General features: G+C 43.6%; 1 protein-coding gene across 2 annotated transcripts in view; it reads right to left on the bottom strand.

Annotated features, from left to right (window-relative positions):
• The window catches only part of STK26 (serine/threonine kinase 26), a 54,462-nt gene extending 45,868 nt beyond the window's left edge, over positions 1 to 8,594 (bottom strand). Inside the window, exons 1-2 of one of the 2 annotated variants that reach the window (XM_047081952.1) lie at positions 8,433 to 8,594; positions 8,177 to 8,327 (exon numbers count right to left, since the gene is read on the bottom strand). In XM_047081952.1, the coding sequence (XP_046937908.1) occupies positions 8,177 to 8,218 (42 nt within the window). In that variant the 5' untranslated portion in view covers positions 8,219 to 8,327; positions 8,433 to 8,594. The remainder of the gene's footprint in view (positions 1 to 8,176; positions 8,328 to 8,432) is intronic. The other variant, XM_047081951.1, reaches the window with a different exon arrangement.
• Between the last annotated feature and the right edge of the window lie 4,910 nt (positions 8,595 to 13,504).

Below are 13,504 nucleotides of genomic sequence, written 5' to 3'. Positions count from 1 at the left end.
AGGGGGTGTGCAGCTCTATCCTGCTGGTGACAGGTGGCAAGGAGACAGGCAGGAATAGAGGATAGGATCAGTTCTGCACTAGGTTTCCCTGCTTTTCCGAATGGGCATGTCAGGTAAATTGCCTGAATTACATGGGATTTGGGGGAGTGACATCAAAGAGGATGATGGGCAGAGTTGGCCAGCAATGTGTTATGTTTTAAAATCCAAATGTAAAGGCGTTTTCCTATGGGATAACGTTTCCTGGTTCATAGAATTCTTGAATTAGTCAATATCTTTTTAAAAATGTCTGATTTGGGGGAGCCTGGGTTAAGCATCGGACTCTTGATACGAGCTCAAGTTGTGAGACTGAGCCTCATGCAGGAGCTCTGGGCTGACAGCTCGGAGTCTGCTTGGGATTCTGTCTCTCTTCCTCTTTCTCTGCCCCTCCCCTGCTCGCTTGTGTGTGTGTGTGTGTGTGTGTGTGTGTGTGTGTGTGTGTGTGCGCGCGCGCGCGGCGTGCGCGCGCACGCCCTCTCTCTCTCAAAATAAATACATACACTTTTAAAAAAGTGTTTGATTTTCACAAGTATTAATTCAAAGATGTGGTTCCTTCCTATCATAGAATACCTTAGCCTAAAATGGCAGATGACAAAATGAGAAATGTATATAAGACAGGGTGAAAATTTTAGTTGTGCCTATTTTATTGATTTTTGTTCTTCTAAAAGTTACCTCATGGCGTTTTTCCAGAGACATTATTTTATTTCTTTGTTTTAAACATTTTTTTCAATGTTTATTCACTTTTGAGAGAGAAAGAGAGACAGAACATGACTGAGGGAAGGAGACAGTGAGAGAGACACAGAATCCAAAGCAGGCTCCAGGCTCTGAGCTGTCAGCACAGAGCCTGACTTGGGGACTGAACTCATGAACTGCGAGATCATGACCTGAGCTGAAGTCGGCCACACAACCGACTGAGCCACCCAGGTGCCCCTTATTTCTTTTTCTTTTTTAAAATTTATTTATTTTGAAAGAGAGAGAGCAGAGGAGGGGCAGGGAGAGAGGGAGACAGAGAATCCCAAGCAGGCTCTGAACTGATAGCACGGAGCCCAAAGTGGAGCTTGAATTCACAAACCATGAGATCATGACCTGAGCTGAAATCAAGAGTCAGCTGCTTAAGCAACTGAGCTATCCAGGTGCCCCAAGAAACATTATTTTATATGTACCTGTGGTGGAAATTCTTTGGGTCTTGATTATAAGAAATGAAAAGGAGTTGGCTGCTGTGAATTTTGTTCTCCTAACTCCATTTTCTAGCAACAAATAAAACGAGTAAAACAACCACTCTTTCAGAAGACACAATTCAGTAAAAAATAATCGTCTAGCTGTCAGAAATCCCATTACTAGATTTCCTTTTTAAAACTTTTTTGGACATTATTCCCTGTAAAATGTGAATATTCACGGGAGAGGTCACACACTGAGCAATTAATCAAAACCACCTTAATATGAAAATTTTATCAGATTCTTCCTAATGTGACAGCTGGGACAGAGAAGCAAAAAATTTCTTTTATTTACTTATTTGGACTTTTTTTGGATGGTGGGGATGGAAACAGAGAGAAGGGATAAGAAGTTATTTCTGACAAAGACACAAATTTTTCTGAAATCAGCTCTAGTTACCAGGAAAGCAATGAGTCTCCTTTTTGTCTCAAGTAAGAGAATGAGAGCTTCATGGGTGCCTGGGTGGCTGAGGTGGTTAAGCATCCGACTCCTGATTTTGACTTAGCTCATGATCTCATGGTTCGTGAGTTCGAGCCCCGTGTCGGGCTCTGGTCTGACAGCCCCAAGCCTGCTTCGGATTCTCTCTGTCTCTCTCTCTCTCTCTCAAAATAAATAAATAAATTTTAAAAAGAGAGAGAGAGAGAGAGAGAGAGAATGAGAGTTTGTGTGGACAGCTGATTTGTTACAAGTATATATTGTTAGACATGTTGCATATAATACATTCAAATCATTTTAGTAAGTGTTAAAAGTCTACATTGTGCGCACACAAATCAGCCTTCATGACCTATAAGAATTCAAGCATTACACAATACAGGTAGAATGGGAAAAAAGTTAGAAGAGTCTAGTCTAGTCTATATGGCATTTATTAGCCAACACTTTTACATGTAATTCATACCTAATGGTATAAAGAAAAGTAAAATACATGGTCGCTGCCTTCAAAAAATATACAACCTAGTTTGGAAGATAAGTATATTAGAGAAAATCTACGGCAGTGTGACTGGACTGCCTACCACTGACAACAGATATAATAGGTGCCTAGAAATACAAGAGATTTCTGTGGCCTGGAATACTCAGGGAAAGTTCACAGAAAAAGGAAGATTGCAGACCTTGAAAAAATCAGGTAGGACTTGGTCAGTCAGTGATTGCTAAATTGTAACTGGCATGGTAGAACAAAAGGGATTTCTTGCTGGGAAATAGTGATAACAAAAAGTTTACATCTGTAGACTGGAGCCAGATAACAGAAAAGTCTGGAAAGCTGAGCCTAGACTTTGGGTATGGTGCTGGTGTTGTGGGGAGGAGGAGAGGAAGACAGGATTTCAATAGAAAAATGTGGCTTATCAAGCAGGAGAGAGATGAGATAATGACAGTGTTTTTTCATGTGATTAGCCGAGCATTGTTTTGCAGGATGAACTGCCCATATACATCACAACACCTTTTACAAAGGGGCTCAAAATATACTCCACAGATGATGGTTAATTCATCCTAATAACATCTCATTGAAACAAAGGAAATGCAGCTTTTATTATTCCCCATTTTGCTCAAGGTCACTGAATAATTGAAAGGCAGGATAAAAAAAAAAAAAACCCACAGTATCATGATGTTCAACAATTCCTAAGTATCAGCTAAATTATGTTCTCTCATTTTCTATGACTCAAGCAAGGGAGGTACAAGATGGACCTTTGTCCTCAAATGCCGTTTCCAGACCTTCATTAGTGTTCAAGGCACATGTCCTACCATGCCCAATTCCTGTTTACTCTCCCTACAGGCCCTAGCCCTCTAACCCCATACCTTTCAACTACCTCCAACTCTCCTAGCTAACAGTTCTCTTTGATTATTTGGTTCCAGCTGGTCTTCCACCATTATCATTAGCATATCCAACACCTCTGTATCAACTACTCACCAATAAGGACAAGGGTTTGGGTTTATCAATGCAAGGCAATGCCCTCAAACCTTTTGCCATCTCAAATTGCAAAGCTCAAATTATGCCTTCTAAGGGTGTAAGGGAGGTAAGAACTCCACCAAACTAGATTCTGGCACTGAACTGAATTTCCTCTCCAATTTTGTCACGAACAGAGTTAGTTCAAAGATTCTCCCCAGGTTAACTCCTTCCTGGTGCGGACACATTTTCTCATCCTCCCATGCATCTTTTTTTTTTTAAGTTCATTTATTTATTTTGAGAGAGAGAGAGAATCCCAAGCAGGGTCCACACTGTCAGCGCAGAGCCCCACACAGGGCTCAAACTTAGGAACCGTGAGATCATGACCTGAGCTGAACTCGAGTCCAAAGCTTAACTGACTGAGCCACCCAGGCGCCCCATCATCCTCCCATGCATCTTAAATTCACCCCTCCTTTTCTTACAAGCTAATCCTCCACTTATGCTTCCAGTCTCATGAGGGCCCGCACCTCCATATATTCTCTCGTGTATTAGAAACTTCTCCCTGCTTCGTGGTTCCTCTCCTTCAGTTACAAGAGACTGGCATATAGTAAATGCTCAGTCAGTGTCTGATGAATGACTAAAGCTCCAGATCTGTACCTTCGAATTTTTTTGGACATTTTTTTAAACAGCCTTATTGAGGCACATTGATATACAAAAAAATTGTACACATTTAATGTACATAATTTGATGAATTTGGACATACACAGACACCTGTGAAAACATCACCACCAACAAGGTGATAGACATTTTGTTTTACATTTTCACTTCATTGAAGTGAACAGAAGTTGCTTCAAACTTCACAGGTCTAGAACAGAAATCATTAACTTCCTACCAGATCTGGCTCTTCCCCTTGATTTTCCAATTTCTTTCATATGTACCATAATTCTTCCAGTTTCTCATATTCAACACCATAAAACCTTTGATTTCTCCTTCTATAATTAGCTAAGTAGTAAGTCTGGTAATCATATTTTTTTCTTCACAGTACTGGGCATGTGCAAAGCCATCAGTCAATGGAAGGTCCGCTGCTTCTGTACAGATATGACCATCCCATTGAAATAGCCTCAGTAGATCCAACTGCCTCAAGACTCTCAATCCTCCAAGGTCATCTATTCATCCAATCTTGAGATTTCTCTTCCTATATATAATTTCGTTGATTGAGCCTCCTTTACTCAGAAATGTTCAACGACTAGTCCAAAGGCCAAAGTCCTTCCTTAGCATTCAATAACCACCATAATGTGGACCCAGTCACGTTTTCCACTCTTACCTCCTGTTATTTCTCTAGAGGAATTCGTCATAATCCAACTGATTTTCTCTCACTCTCAAAGACTGTGTGTGCATGCACACTCGTGCAGGTGTGCCTTTCCCTGTCTCCATGCTTTTGCTCAGGGTACATTCCTGCTTAGAAATGCTCCCCAATATGGACCCCAATAATCCTTAGTGGTCAGTTTACCTTCTGTAAGCCTTCAACTCCTCCAGTCAGAAACTTCTATTCTAGAAAAGGTCTTACAGATTTTTGCATTATTTTATATTTCATGTACTGGATTTAACTCCCCAACAACGTTTTAAGACCTTCAAGGGCTACAGATCACGCAGTGTACTTCTGTATCCCTCCCAGAACCCAGGCACTAGGTTCACCAATGCAAGGCACTGTTTTCCCTCTCTTTAGATAAAAGTCTTCAATAATGTGTTCATTACTTCTTATGTTTCATTTCCAGTTCACATCTCAAATAACAACCACCGAAAAACTGTACCACCTTGATGTACTTAAAGATACATGAAGGCCAGTTTGTAAAGTCTTTAATAGAAACTGAAAAAAATTTTTCACAAGAGGCATAACATAAGGCATAACATAACACCACTTAGTACTCCAATTCAGTATTTAACATCTCCCACCTACAGTTTATGAAAGATTTAACAACCTATTTAGAATACTTGTCTTAAATACTAATGCAGGTTCGAAGGGAAAATATTTTAAACTTCAGCATAACTAATAACTGAAAACTTCAAAGAAAAAATGTTTTAAATCATTAAAGAGTAAATATTTGAGTGGAAAGAAACAGGTTTATTGGTTTATTACCTTTTTTTTAAGTTGTGCCTTAAATATTTTTCAGGAGTTTAGCTCCTGGTATGGAAAATTCCTTTAGGTATACACTAACAAAGGTAAGCGCAAATTAAGTCCAAAACAAATTCATACCCTCAACATTTGGTGTAATGGGGCAAAAATGTTCGTTACCACAATATTGAGAAATATCAACAATATGAGTTTGAATAACTAATTCATAAGGAAGAGTTTGAACTGGACCAAATCCTGGGTTTTCTTTCGTCACTCCAAGTTTCTTTTCTATTTTAAACTAGTGGCAACAGAAATTTCTTTGTTCGAAAGTCAGGAATGCTGGAAGTCTTAAGTGATAGAACAGGTAGCCCGGCTTCTACTTCACGTCTCTCCTCAGGGAGAGAAAAACACTGTGGATAAAGTAATTTTGTTTTTATTTCTGGAAAAATCATTTTTTTCCATCAATCTTCACAATGCTCTAAAATAAACTGTTAAAAAGTTATGGGCCGGTCCACCACTTCACCCTGATTTGTGGAAATACTACACACTGATTTCCAGAACACATGGCTAACTCAAGTTTTCTTACCACTCGAAGGGTTTAAAAGTTGCTCCTAACTCTTGCACAAAAGTCTAGGAGAATCTTACAAGCTCATGATGTATTTCTGCACCTCATTTGCAAGATTTTTGAACAAAAGAATAGTAAAAGTAGTCTAGGCTCAAGAGTCACACTGCCTGCCGTCAAATGTACTTTTAGGGTACTGTACAATTTTAACTGTGGAAAATTTTTATGTTGCATCAAATGCTTAAGAACCACATCTACATATAAAATGGAAACGAGCAGTTAAGAATGCACCATTTCATTAAGATGGAGAAAGTGACAAATAAATGTCCCTCTCTTCTTTGCTAATACTGAGATGACCGCCCTCCCCAAATTATGCGGGACAAAGCAACCACAACTTGGGGAAGGCGTAACGTGAAAGGCAGAACTGGTAAGTTAAAAGATGTGATTCCCACTCTAAACCACCTTAATTACGATTTAAAAATTCAAGAGATAAGGAACTCAGACAAGTAAACAAAGCAGGGAGCGGTAAGGAATACTGAACAGCAAGCAGGTCCAAAGCCATATAAATCAAATCAAGACAAATCAAATAAGGGCCAGAAACCACACAAATTAAATAAAGACGAACAGAATAAAGACCAGAAACCATTTTCTCCTCGGCACAGTGTTCCCCAGAATCACAAACTTGACGAGCGCGAGGCACTCGCTCTGCTGACGCACGCGCACACAATGGAGACAGAAGCATGGAGACCCTCAGAGGCAAACTTGCCAACCGTGCCGTACTACTCTCACACACTGGAAAGGAGAGCACGGTGGGAAAGTCTTCGCACTCCTTCCACATCAGACGGAGCAAAACTGGACTCAGTATTGCAAACTACTAATCTCTTGCTACAATCAAAGGCAGGCTGAATGAATGGGGTGCGGGGCAGGGCGGCTGGGGGAGAGGGGGGAGGCAGGCTGGGGGGTGGCCTGAGAAAAAAGTTTGAGGCTTTGTGTAAAGCCTGAATGGATTAACCTTTTAAAAAGCCCTAATATTTCTCATTTCCTGTTTTCTTCCTCTCTTATTTTTTTAAATTAAATACACACCGACTTCCTGGGACTCGACACAGACGTGCCCTATATTCAGCGAAGAAGCCTGGTGCTTAGTCCGCACAGGAGTCCTAGGCTCGGTACGCGCCCCACACAAATGGTCCTTTTGTGGGAAAGTATTTTTAAAATTGTTTTGTGACCGTGCATAAATGTGACGAATTGCTTTAAAAAAAAAATGAATTCCACGCATCAGTTAGTAAATTGAGGCCCCGATCCACAGCGCTTTGACTTTTACCAGAAACATAAAAGTCTTTTACTAGAAACCGTGTCTATTTACCACTCTAAACGTTTTTTCTGAACTTGAAAAACATCTGCTTTCACATTTTTGGAAGATAATGAGGGATTGAGGCTTTCGTGTTTCTAGTCTCTGATCTGTTGATAAATGCGTTGTTTAGGATATCTGGCAAAGGAAAAAAGTGAATGCTTAAAAGTTAGTAGACCTGGATAACACTTAGCACGTAGCTTGAAATGCACCGGTTTAAAAACTTAACCGCATAAAAAGTGTAGGGACACAGCTTATTCCTTCTTGAAGAAAATGAAAATATAATGGGGGGGAGCGGCCTGGGTAAATCTCCAGTAAGAAGTTGGGTCCCTTGCAGTAGTCCCCCGTCCAGGACAAAAAGCTTCCTTTAACCACATGCAACAGTCGTGCAGTGGGAAAGGCAGGGGGAGGGGGCTGCGGAGTCATCATTTCGGCCACTCCGACACCGGACCCTGCATTTCTCACGCCACACTAAGGGCTGCGCCAGGTGGGGGAACGAGACAGAACTTAGCCCTTAAGAAGCAACACCAAAAGGGGAAAAGAAGTCACCTCGCTCTTCGCTCTATGCACACAGGAAGAGGCCAATTCAATGCCGCCGCCACCGACACCCCCTTGTCTTGCTCCGCCCCGACTTGTGTGTGCGGGGGCGGGGGGCGCACGACTTGCGTTTTACCCCACAAATTCCGAGACACCTCCATCTCTCCGGAGTTAAGACCTCCCACCTCCACGCCCCCCCCCCAGCCGGACCACGCTCCGCAGGCACAGGTGTCTGGATCTGGCCTATTTTTATGCTCCCCCGCCCTCCCCCCCGCACCTCGCCGCGCGCGCCGTCCCTCCCGGCCCTCCCCGCGCAGTGCACCAGGCTAGTCGAAACGCCGGGAAAGCTTCGAGCCTGACTCCCGGGTCACCTGGCCCCTGCGCCCGGCTCTGCCTTCAGGGGAGCCCCAGGGCCGACCGTGGTCGCTGGGGACCGCGCACCGGGCTCCGGGGCAGTCACGTGGTCGGCGGAGGCGGCCTGGGCTTCCTCACCTGCATCCCGGGAACTTGCACAGCCACCGGTGAGTGGGCCATGAAGGCGACGGCTGCTCCGCACTGCTCCTGCGGCGGTGGCGCCCTGGGCTCGGACTGGCTCCTCCTCCGGGGGGTAGCTCGCGGCCCTCCCAGGCTTTTCGACCCGGGCCTGGAAGGACACACAGAAGTGGGGTGACCGGGCTGGTGGCTCGTAGCCCCGGGCTGGGGCGGGGGGGGTGCGGTTCGCTGCGCGACTGCCCGGGACTCAGTCTACCTTTCTGGCGCCTGCCCGCCGCTGTTGCCGCCGCCGCTCCTCCTCCCGAACGCGGGGCGCAGCGTGTGGCGGTGGCCGGGACCTGGGCTCGAGTGATGCCGCTCTTCTGCGCCTCGCCGCTTTAGGAAGAGGAGGTGGAGGCGCCCCAGCAACCCGCCCGCCCGCCGGGCCCGGGAGGCGGTTGGGGGCGGTTCCGCCGTTGGCCCTGCCCCCGTCCTGCAGCCGGGCGGTGTCAGGAGCGCCGAGGCTCCTTGCGGTGCGGGGCTGTGGCTGGGCTGGCCGGAGCCGGCGAAGGGGCGGACTCCCCCGGCACGCGGAGAGGAGAAGCCGGGGGCTGGGGGACCCGGCACACGGCTCGGCCTGGGGAGGGAACGGAAGAGTTTGGGTGACCCTGGGGGTAGAAAGGGCGTCCCAAACGCGGCCACGTTGCAGGCAAGCGTTCGAAGCTGGGGCGCACGCAGCCTCGGAGACGACTTGAGATGAAACTTGGGGCGTGTTGGAAGTCCCTCTTGGCTCCCCGATCTAGTCGACGGCGGGGGTACGGAGAGCCGCCCAGTCGGCTGACCCCTTACTCATTCCCGCGGCCGGGTCTCCCTAGGCTGGGGCCGCGCGTCGGGGCGGATCCGTAGGCGCTCTTCGGCTTTCCGGATTCCCCGCCCCCAGATATGCTTCAGGTGACTTGAACCTGAGGCTCCCCTGCCTTTTGGGCTATCGGTTGGTGGAGGGCGGTCAGACTGGTGCTTCTCTTCCCAAGTTCTGCACGTGGAAGAGAGAGAGAAATTGGAAAACAGATAGTGCCTCAGCAGAAACATTAATGAGGATAATAGAGGCATAGAGCAGGAGACTGGGTGATTAGCAGTACGCATTATGGAGCTCCACATAGGCAGCAGTGGTACCAGCAATTCCCTGTCTCCGCTCCTTCCACTCCAGCAGGGAAACCGGCCCTTTTGAGAACACCCTAATGATAACAGCAGTAATAGTGATAATAATAACAATTACCGAACTCTCATCATGAAGGCACTTCTGGGGATCAACCAGGGTTAATTACATTTCAAAATGCAGTATCTAAGTGCCAGCTTAAGATTGAAGTTCCTTACATTGCAGGTTGTTACAGTTCTGTAACCAACGCTCACTAAAACAGACACTCACTAAAAGTTTTTTTTGTTCCATCTGTTACTTTTGAACCCTTCTCAAAAGAGCATTTTTTAAATTGTTAAAAATGTAATTGTTATTAATGGCTGCCACTTTCTTCCTGTCAGGGACTGCTAAGTGCTACATACGTGTTACGTGATTGAATCTTTACAAGGGCCCTGCTGTTTTACAGATGATAAAAAGGCCCAGTGGGGTTAAATAATTTGACTGAAATATCACACAATTAAGAAGTGGTAGAGCTGGAGATCCAAACCCAAGTGCCTCTAACTTTTAAGATCTACTCTCTTAGCAACTGTGAAGTATGCAATACAGTATTGCTAACTGTAGTCACCTTGCTGTACATTGCATCCCCAGAACGCATTCATCTTCTTTTTTTAAAATTTTTTTAATGTTTATTTATTTTTGAGAGAGAGAGAGAGACAGAGTGTGAGTGGGGGAGGGGCAGAGAGAGAGAGGGAGACACAGAATCCGAAGCAAGCTCCAGGCTCTGAGCTGTCAGCACAGAGCCCAACGCGGGGCTCAAACTGAAAAGCCGTGAGATCATGGCCTAAACCAAAGTCAGGAGCTTAACCGACTGAGCCACCCAGGCGTCCCGAACTCATTCATCTTCTAACTGGAAGTTTGTACGCTTTGACCACCTTCACCTATGTCCCCTCTCTCCTGCCCCTGGCAACCACCAGTCTACACTCTGTTTCTGTAAGTTTGGTATTTTTTTTTTTGATCTTACAGTATTTAGTCTCTCTCTGAATTCTTTTCTCTTAGCATAAAGTCCTCAAGGTCCATCCATTTTGTCACTAATGGCAGGATTCCCTTCTTTTTCATGGTTGAATAGTATTCCATTGCATGTATATCCATCATATTTCTTTATCCATTCAGATGATAAAGGATATAATTACATTCTCCTTATTCCTAGTTCCCCAAGTCCAGGCCCTCACAACTTCTAACCTGGTGATCGGCCAATCCAATCTCCATTCCCCACCAGCCCAACTCACACTCAATGGTCCAACCTGACCAGAAACCTGCAGTGCCAACTAAACTTTAATGCCCTTAGAAGTTCCCTAGGATTCTTTTTAAAGTGCAGATTTTGATTGAGCAAGTCTGGAATAGGTCCAAGATTCTGCATCGCTAACAATTTCCCAGGGGGTGCCAATACTGGTGATCCTTAGGCAACACTTTGGGTAGCAAGGGTCTGAATCTCAAGTCCCACCCCCATGGAACATTCCTCATTGCTCCAAACCCTCCTTCAAACCCCTCCTTTTGCATGTTGGTAGAAGCAGTGCTCAACACTGTAGTTCTTTCTTCTTCTTTCATGGATTTCATTTGTTTGGTTCTGCCCAACAAGATGATTTACTCCCTGAGACCAGAGATCCAACTTGTCTTACATAAGAATTATTCAGGTAGAATATCAGTTTTCTGAGGTCAAGATGTTCATCTGGTTTGTTGATTGCTGTATCCTCAGAGCTTAGAACAGTGTGTGGCACATAGTAAGCCCTCAGTAGGTATCTGTTGAATGAATGAATGAATGAATGAATGAGTTTTCTTTGAAGTCCTCACTGAGGTTGGTATAGTGCTGGGCAAGTAATGGGTACACTGTATGTTTTATTGATGCTTGGCTAAACAACCAGGCACTGTTCTTGTTAAATCTTTAAATTGTTCACTTTCCTGTAGGTTACACGGTTAATATTTCTGTGTCCTAAATTCTTTCCAGTTACTTTAATTTCGCAAGTACCTAAGAGTGAGTTGTGTAATTTTAATAAATAAGCAAATTAAGCCTATCTGAGAAACCACTTTCCCTGACATCATTCTGAACCAGTTATGTAAGAATGTGGAAGACTGAATGCTAAATTTTGAGACCTGAACTATTGAGGCATTTCCTTAAAAACACTGCTTTTGAGATCGTAGTAAACTTTCTGGCCCCTATTTAGGTCTGCTGCTACTTAATAAACGATCTTTTGTTGTCATTATGCTTGATAGAGATCACTCGAGTTGTGACATAGAGTTCATTGTGGTTTGATTATGCTTTTTCATGAATATATATATAAATATACATATAAATATGTATAAATATATGTATATAAATATATACATATATATATTTCTTAATTGAAATAAGGTGATGAGAAATTCATGTGTGCTTTTGTTACTCCCCACCAAGAAGGACACTTGAATATTTTACGTCAAAATGTCAGCCCAGTGTCCAATAATATGTTACCATGTATTCCCCCAACTTGATGGAATAAGTTCCTTGAGGGGAGGCACCACACCTTATGCTCTTTAGTAGTCCCATAGAGTGTAACTTGTGCCTCAGATTGAATTTGGTACCTGCTTGATTGATGTGACCTGAGTGGCTATGAATACTTAATAAGTGTATAAATAAAGTAAGATTGTATAGAGATTAAGCAAAGTCAGGGAATTCCAAGTTAGACAGTGTCCTTAAGCCCAAGAAAACTTAATAATTTAAATTTACAATCCGTAGTTTCAATTTCCTGTATCCTCAGTATTAACTATTTAACTTTACACATGTTTGTAAGTATTTACTGAGTGGACCGGTTCATAGCTAAAGTGTAGGTAGATGGAAATGGCCAAACTTTTATATGGGCAATAGTCAGGTAATAATGTATTAGGGCTATGGTTCTCGACCAGAGGCAATTTTCCCTCCTGGAGATATTTTTGGTTTTCACAAATGTGGAAAAAAGGATGCTACTGGGAGTCAGTAGAGGCCAGAGATGCTGCTAACCATACTCCAGTGCACAAGAGAGCCCTCACAACAAAGGATTACCCAGTCCAAAATGGCAGTCGCGCCAAGGTTGGAGAAACCATGCTCTATACTCTTTCATTAAGGCTTAATAACCAAGAAACAGACTTGGGAAGCGCCATTCCCTGAGAATTTCAGTTCAGTGTGGTGGCTGGGGCAACAAACAAACAAACAAACAAACACACAAACAAAAAACAACAACCCAAGAGGCGCCTGGGTGGCTCAGTCGTGAAGTGTCCGAATTTGGCTCAGGTCATGATCTCATGATTTGTGGGTTAGATCCCCACATTGGGCTCCATGCTGACAGTGCAGAGCCTGCTTGGGATTCTGTCTCTCCCCCTCTCTCTCTGCCCCTCCCTCACTCTCCCTCTCTCAAAATAAATAAATAAGCTTTTTAAAAAAGCAACCCAAAAAGCCACTACCAACAACGAGTATTCCACAAGATATTAGGCCACATCAAGGGGGTACTGGAAACAAAGCAGTATTTTTATATTACCTGTGTATAAAACCATGGATCACCCTTCCCCCCGAAGGGTGAATACTACCTAATGAAAAACAATATTGAACAGAAAATAACCTTAAGAAAAATTTAATGATTTGCTTAAAAACTACTTAATCATGGAGCAGGTTATTATGTACTAGACATTACCTAGGAGCCTTCAAATATGTTACCTCATTGAGTTAAATTCGACCTCTTACTCCACTTGACAAAATTTAGAGGTAGGGTTTCACATTTTGGACTTTTAACATTTTGAACCTTATTCGATAACTACATTGAAATGTAAAATGTGTACAAATGTATGAAGTACAAGGCCAATTGATCCGGTTATCTGAATTTCTTTCACTTATCTGAATATTTGAAATGAAAGGAAATGCTCTTGGTAATTCTAGAAGCTCACCATCCAGTGATAGGAATATTTTGATTCAAGCTGCTAGACTCTGTACTGATATTTGGAAGTACAACATTCAAGGGTCCTTTTTTCAAATATGTAAAAGCTTGTGTGATACCTCAAAACTCCTCTTTACTCTCTGTGTGTATCAAATTGGAAACCGTGATAGAATAGTTCTTGCATATGTTGGAGCCTCACTGTTGTTCCAGCAAAGCATCACGAGAAAAATCTGTTGAATGGGTTCTCTGTCAAGGAGCATTAAGCCTTTGGGAGCT

Source organism: Lynx rufus, unplaced genomic scaffold (genome assembly GCF_022079265.1).
Source record: "Lynx rufus isolate CCGP_SWC_20201006 ecotype Redwood Valley unplaced genomic scaffold, mLynRuf1.p SCAF_19, whole genome shotgun sequence".
Lineage (NCBI taxonomy): Eukaryota > Metazoa > Chordata > Mammalia > Carnivora > Felidae > Lynx > Lynx rufus.
The sequence above is the reverse complement of the archived record's forward strand: the minus strand, read 5'-3'. Positions and strand labels throughout refer to the sequence as shown.